Raw genomic sequence first — 7,141 nt, forward strand, 5'->3', positions numbered from 1 at the left:
TTTTGATCTTCGATGTGCCTGTAATGGATTCACTTTCACAAAATCAGCGCTAAATTAAAATATAGTGACACATCAATAACTATATCTGAAAATGATTTTTGTTATAAAACATGCAATTTGTTATCAACATGTTGACACATTTGAATTTAGAGCTCTGATGTGCTTATTTTAGTTTCAGTTTTGGTAAATAATCGAGTTAATATACGTTTTCTTACACAAACTCATCATTTGTTTAATATTTGGATTAAGTCATATGTTAACTCACTGGAATAATTTGGATTACTTGAATGATGGATGTGAAATTTGGTACTTTATTTGGGCCCATATATGTACATTTAAAGGAATACTCCACTTTTATAAAAAATCCTGATAATTTACTCACCCCCATCTCATCCAATATGTTTTTGTCTTTCTTTGTTCAGTCAAGCAGAAATTACATTGTTTTTTGTTTTTTTTGAGGAAATCCTTTCAGGATTTTTCTCCATTATAAAGAACTTTTTCGTCCTTTTCGCCAAAAAATAAGTACTTTTAAATCACAACTTCTCACAACTACTTTTTTTGGCTTAAAAGTATTTTTGTGAAAATGAAGATCGTTTTACTAGATAAGACTCTTATGCCTCGTTTGGGATCGTTTAGAGTCCTTTAAAGCTGCATTGAAACTGCTGTGGTCCACTTAAGTCCAGGGGCCTCATTTATAAACCGCGCGTACGCACAAATTTGATCGTAAAGTGTGCGTAGGCAAAAATCCACGGCAAAGTCCATATTTATAAAAACTGTCTTTGACGTGGAAAAGTGCTTAGCGCCACGTCAGGGTCTGAGCAGACGTACGCACTTTTGCTTGTCTGATTGCTGCAGGTTTTTGGAAATATAAGCCATTCTTGCTTTTTGAAATTGGGTTTAAACATTGACAAGCGCTCTTTTATATGTCTGACATTAATTACGCATCGTTTAAAGGCGGAGATCTGAAACTGGTCGGCTGCGCGCACAAGTTCAAGTTCATTTGCGATTTATGGATTTGAAAGAGGTACGCGCGTTTTCTGCGCGTACGTTTGGTTTATGAATCACACGTACGCATTTTTGTTAAATGATCGTAAGATCAAATGTAGGATGGTTTTTACGCAGCATTTTATAAATGAGGCCCCAGAGCTCTAAACGATCCCAAACAAGGCATAAGGGTCTACATCATTTTCACACCAAAAAGTACTTTTAAACCAAAAAATAAAAAGGAAGTTGTGATTTAAACCAAAAAATTAAAAGGAAGTTGTGATTTAGAAGTACAATTTTTTTTGCAAAAATTATAAAAAAAGTCCATTATAATGGAGAGAAATACTGGAATGTTTTCCTCAAAATACATAATTTCTTCTTGACTAAACAAAGAAAGACATAAACATCTTGGGTGACATGGTGGTGAGTAAATTATTAGATATTTTTTTATGAAAGTGGAGTAATCCTTTAACCCTAATAAGTCCCCTGGGGTCAATCTTACCCCCAAGCCACCTTTATATTTAGTTAAAAAACATGGTTCCCCTCATCTCAGTGGAATAAGATTTTGTGACTTTTCCAGATTATCTGTCAAGATTTATATAAAAAATACTGGGCTAGATTCGGTCGTTCTAAAGAGGAGTCCCTTTGGGGTAAAAATGACCCCAATTGAAATGAATGGGAAATGCAAAAAAATCTTTTTTTTCTTGTTATTCATCAAATAAAATCAATGCATCCAGAATAAATCTGAAAATATTGACACAGAAAGGTAGGCCTGGTATTGGGCACAAATGCAATATAGAAAAGACATGCTCAGTGTCACACACACACAAACAGACACACACAAACACACAAAGGTATGACTGCCACAGAGAGCATTTTTTACAGAATTTGGCAAAAAACAGCCACAGATGCAAAACAAAGATGTAAAATGCTAACACAGGTGTGTGCGTGCCCACACACATACACAAACACGCACAAACACACAAACAAAGACTCACACAGACACACACACACACATATACAGACACAGTAAAACTTACACACACATAAAGACACAGACACACACAAAAAGACAAAGTCACAAACACGCATGCACAAGTGTACACACACACACACACACACGGACACACACGGACACACACGGACACACACACACACACACACACACACACACACACACACACACACACACACATACAGGCATATGTGGTTTATGAGGCCACTGTGTTTTTTCAGTGGTTTATGGGGACCCACCCTTCCCATTATCCAATAAAGATAAAAGTTATGTCAAAAATTTTCATTTGGTCTACAGAAGACAAATCTCACTTCAAAAACTTAATTTCATTTTTATAACATACATATATTAAAAATGTGACATTTTACATGGTTATGGGGACAAAACCACATTGTGGTTTATGAGGACAGTAGTGTTTATGAGGTCTCTACACATACAACACACAGATCGAGTTAATTGATGGTTTATGAGGACAGTAGTGTTTATGAGGTCTCTACACATACAACACACAGATCGAGTTAATTGATGGTTTATGAGGACAGTAGTGTTTATGAGGTCTCTACACATACAACACACAGATCGAGTTAATTGATGGTTTATGAGGACAGTAGTGTTTATGAGGTCTCTACACATACAACACACAGATCGAGTTAATTGATGGTTTATGAGGACAGTAGTGTTTATGAGGTCTCTACACATACAACACACAGATCGAGTTAATTGATGGTTTATGAGGACAGTAGTGTTTATGAGGTCTCTACACATACAACACACAGATCGAGTTAATTGATGGTTTATGAGGACAGTAGTGTTTATGAGGTCTCTACACATACAACACACAGATCGAGTTAATTGATGGTTTATGAGGACAGTAGTGTTTATGAGGTCTCTACACATACAACACACAGATCGAGTTAATTGATGGTTTATGAGGACAGTAGTGTTTATGAGGTCTCTACACATACAACACACAGATCGAGTTAATTGATGGTTTATGAGGACAGTAGTGTTTATGAGGTCTCTACACATACAACACACAGATCGAGTTAATTGATGGTTTATGAGGACAGTAGTGTTTATGAGGTCTCTACACATACAACACACAGATCGAGTTAATTGATGGTTTATGAGGACAGTAGTGTTTATGAGGTCTCTACACATACAACACACAGATCGAGTTAATTGTATATGGGAACAAACAGATTGAGTTAATTGTATATGGGAACACAAACTACAAAGTCATTATCGTATATACATATATGTGCAAAATGGGAGAAGGAGCAATTATATATCTGCAATCAATTCACTTCTGGACAACATGTCATTGCTCTACTTTGCCGCTACCTGTTTGTGATTGCAAGTATGTACTGACGTGTGCACATATACTGCAGAAAAAGTACAAACCAAGAGAGAAAATGTCTGGTTTTGCATTAGGAGATACAGACAGTTGAAGAAATATTAGTGTTTCATTAACAAGTTATTTTTGTATGGTTTCCTGGCCAGGAATTAGATTAATCAAGGACTAGGCCTCACATAAATTAGGACATTTAATATATTTTAAATAAATATTTTGTACACTTCATATCATGGAAATGGTACTATTTGTGATAGGGCTGGGCGATGTGGCCCAAAATAAAAATCCCAGATTTTTTCACAAAAAAATCCGATTTACGATTTAAATCGATTTTTCCCCCTACTGAAAAATCATTCTGCAGATTGCAAAGAAATTGTTCAAAACAAGTTTTAACTTTTTTCCACAGTATATATGAGGACCATATCTTTAGTAATGTACATTGCGACTGCATCTGTGATCATTTTCCAACTGACCCCTTCTTATCATCCTGGATACTAGATACTGGTGATGCGTGGGTCAGGATTTTATTCAACCCGCAGGTCCCACTTTTATGAAATTTGGCCTGCCCTGCACCACTGTGTCTATTTTTCCAACCCGCCATATGACCATTAAAAAAGATATACTAAGCATGTGTAATGTAAACAAAAACAGGCTTTATTTCAGCCTAAAAGTGCTTGGAAACAGCCATTAGATTACATCGCCATGTAAACTGGCAACAATACGCTTCAGTTATGAACCATAGAAACCAACATTGTCATATTATAATGATAACCATTTTTAACATTTACAAAGCAAAGTTTGTATAATCTACTGACAAATTCATACCTTAATATCTCTTGCACCTCGTCTTTCATCTTCACTTTAATTTCTCTGTTTATTTTATTTTTGTGATTGGCAGCAGGAGCTGCTTGGCGCTTTCATTACGTAAAGGCCAACAGTGATATCAAGTTACGTTGCCACGTAGCCTACGTAATTTAAACTTATCAAAGAACCTAATAAAATATGAAAATAAACATTCCCAAGTATTTAATAAAGACAATGGGGTATTGCACACAACATACATGATGTTTTTTTATTTTGTTTTTAATGACCCGCTCTGCAATAAAGTGGCAACTTTACCCGCCCCGCGGGTTAAGAGACAACCCGCATCACTAACGTTACTGGATGCAGTTTGGTAATGCTTCTAGAAAGAAGGCTGTTTTTTTGCGTGTTTGCTTGTGCTGCTGCAGTCTTTCGCAGGGCACAACATCTCTCCCACTCGACAGCATGCCTCTGTTTAAGGTGCTGCAGTACAGTCTTGTTCAAAATAATAGCAGTACAATGTGACTAACCAGAATAATCAAGGTTTTTAGTATATTTTTTATTGCTACGTGGCAAACAAGTTACCAGTAGGTTCAGTAGATTCTCAGAAAACAAACAAGACCCATCATTCATGATATGCACGCTCTTAAGGCGTGACGCTCCTAACCCTAGACACAAGCTGACTCTGATCTGTAGTCAAAGTTAAGTGCTGATGAAGACCCTGAGAAACAGAAACAAAACACAGAATAATGTAATGTTTAATAGATTATTGCTAGAGATCAATAAATTACAGAGAGACAGGCAGGAAGAGAGACAGACAGACATACAGGAAGAGAGACAGACAGGAAGAGAGACTGGCGGACAGGAAGAGAAACAGGAAGAAAGACAGTCAGACAGGATGAGAGACAGACAGGAAGAGACAGAGAGACAGGAAGAGAGACAGACAGACAAGATTCAAGAGACAAATATATTGACAAACCTCTGTAGAAGGTACGCGAGTAGACACAAGCTGACTCTGATCTGTAGTCAAAGTTAAGGGCTGATGAAGACACTGAGAAACAGAAACAAAACACAGAACAAACTTATAACAATGTAATGTTTAATAGATTATTGCTAGAGTTCAATAAATTACAGACAGACAGGAAAAGAGAGACGAGACAGACAGGAAGAGAGAGAGAGAGAGAGAGAGAGAGAGAGAGAGACAGGCAGAGAGACAGAAAGAAAGAAAGACAGGCAGGCAGGCAGACCGACACGAAAAGAGACAGGCAGACAGATAGGAAGAGAGACAGACAGGAAGAGAGACATGTAGACAGTTAGAGAGACAGACAGACAGACAGAGACAGACAGTCAGGCAGACAGACATGTAGACAGTTAGAGAGACAGGCAGGCAGACAGACAGGAAGAGAGACAGGCAGACAGGAAGAAAGACAGGCAGGCAGACAGACAGGCAGAGAGACAAGACAGACAGACAGACAAGATTAAGGAGAAATATATTGACAAACCTCTGTAGAAGGTACGCGAGTAGACACAAGCTGACTCTGATCTGTAGTGAAAGTTAAGGGCTGATGAAGACACTGAGAAACAGAAACAAAACACAGAACAAACTTATAACAATGTAATGTTTAATAGATTATTGCTAGAGTTCAATAAATTACATACAGACAAACAGACAGACAGGCAGGAAGAGAGACAGATAGAAAGACAGGCAGACAGGAAGAGAGACAGACAGACAAGATTCAGGAGACAAATATATTGACAAACCTCTGTAAAAGGTACGTGAGTAGACACAAGCTGACTCTGATCTGTAGTGAAAGTTAAGGGCTGATGAAGACACTGAGAAACAGAAACAAAACACAGAACAAACTTATAACAATGTAATGTTTAATAGATTATTGCTAGAGTTCAATAAATTACAGACAGACAGGAAGAGAGACAGACAGACAGAAAGAGAGACAGACAGACAAGATTCAGGAGACAAATATATTGACAAACCTCTGTAGAAGGTACGAGAGTAGACACAAGCTGACTCTGATCTGTAGTCACAGTTAAGAGCTGATGAAAACAAAACACAGAACAAACTTATAACAATACAAGTCTGTGCTACACAACCACAGTTTATTACACAAGCAGAAGTTAACAATTTTCCCCAAAGAGTACAATACAGTATATTGTATCAAATCATTTTAGATTATATTTTTCACTAGTTATTGAGTTTGTCAGCAGCAGTTTGATACTTCTGCATTTAACACTACATATAGTTAAAAATACATTATTTTTTTCAATAAAAATACATTATACCCTACCTTCTTTATACTGCGTTTAGAACGCCATGGCAAGTCATCTCCTCCGTAGTCGTAAGTAATTTCTTGACCTTCATTTATGTCAGTAATAGCGAATAAACAAAGATGAGGTACACCATCCAGCACAATTTTCTTCATCTTGGAATTTGGCTTTGTATCATCATTAAGTAGCCTTCCATGCGATCCATCCTCTGCTGATGCATCAATGCTACAGGGGTCATAAAAACCAACCATTATAAATATCAACAAATATTACACTTAAGAAGATAAACCATAATTGGTTTATTGGTTAATGTTAAGTAGGTGCAGATATATTTTAAGATGGGATAGCTGGCATAGTACCAAATTTAAATGTATTCAATTTTTGCTCAACTGTTGTTTTTATTTGTTTTGTGTGATATGGCTACTCACCAGTATTCATTTCCATTGTGCTTAAAAATATATGTGTATTCAGTTGTTGGTTCAAAAGAGTGCGTTATCTTGCTTAAAACACCACGGTATTCAACAATGAATGACCCTTTTGTAATAGGGTCTTTTGCAAACACACCTCGTCCTGTTAAAAAAATGTAAAAGCATGGTAAACAGTTGTTTTATTATGCAAAACAAAGTTTAAAAATTAATCACAGAGCAGGTGTTTTCCCTTACAAGTTTCAAAGGGTAACACTGCAGTGTTTCCCAGACTTATTT

At 36.7% G+C, this 7,141-nt stretch overlaps 2 protein-coding genes across 9 annotated transcripts in view; one reads left to right on the forward strand and one right to left on the reverse strand.

The window, feature by feature from the left end:
• ptpn13 (protein tyrosine phosphatase non-receptor type 13) overlaps positions 1–7,141 on the forward strand; it is a 126,410-nt gene that overhangs the window by 61,173 nt on the left and 58,096 nt on the right. The window lies entirely within an intron of this gene.
• Positions 4,823–7,141, reverse strand: part of LOC135721325 (uncharacterized) — a 12,815-nt gene continuing 10,496 nt past the window's right edge. The window contains exons 3-9 of the mRNA XM_065243511.1: positions 6,866–7,007; positions 6,458–6,662; positions 6,147–6,206; positions 5,882–5,987; positions 5,657–5,728; positions 5,134–5,205; positions 4,823–4,875 (exon numbers count right to left, since the gene is read on the reverse strand). Coding sequence (XP_065099583.1) covers positions 4,823–4,875; positions 5,134–5,205; positions 5,657–5,728; positions 5,882–5,987; positions 6,147–6,206; positions 6,458–6,662; positions 6,866–7,007 — 710 coding nt within the window. The remainder of the gene's footprint in view (positions 4,876–5,133; positions 5,206–5,656; positions 5,729–5,881; positions 5,988–6,146; positions 6,207–6,457; positions 6,663–6,865; positions 7,008–7,141) is intronic.

The sequence above is a fragment of the Paramisgurnus dabryanus genome, chromosome 18 (assembly GCF_030506205.2).
Source record: "Paramisgurnus dabryanus chromosome 18, PD_genome_1.1, whole genome shotgun sequence".
Taxonomy (NCBI): domain Eukaryota; kingdom Metazoa; phylum Chordata; class Actinopteri; order Cypriniformes; family Cobitidae; genus Paramisgurnus; species Paramisgurnus dabryanus.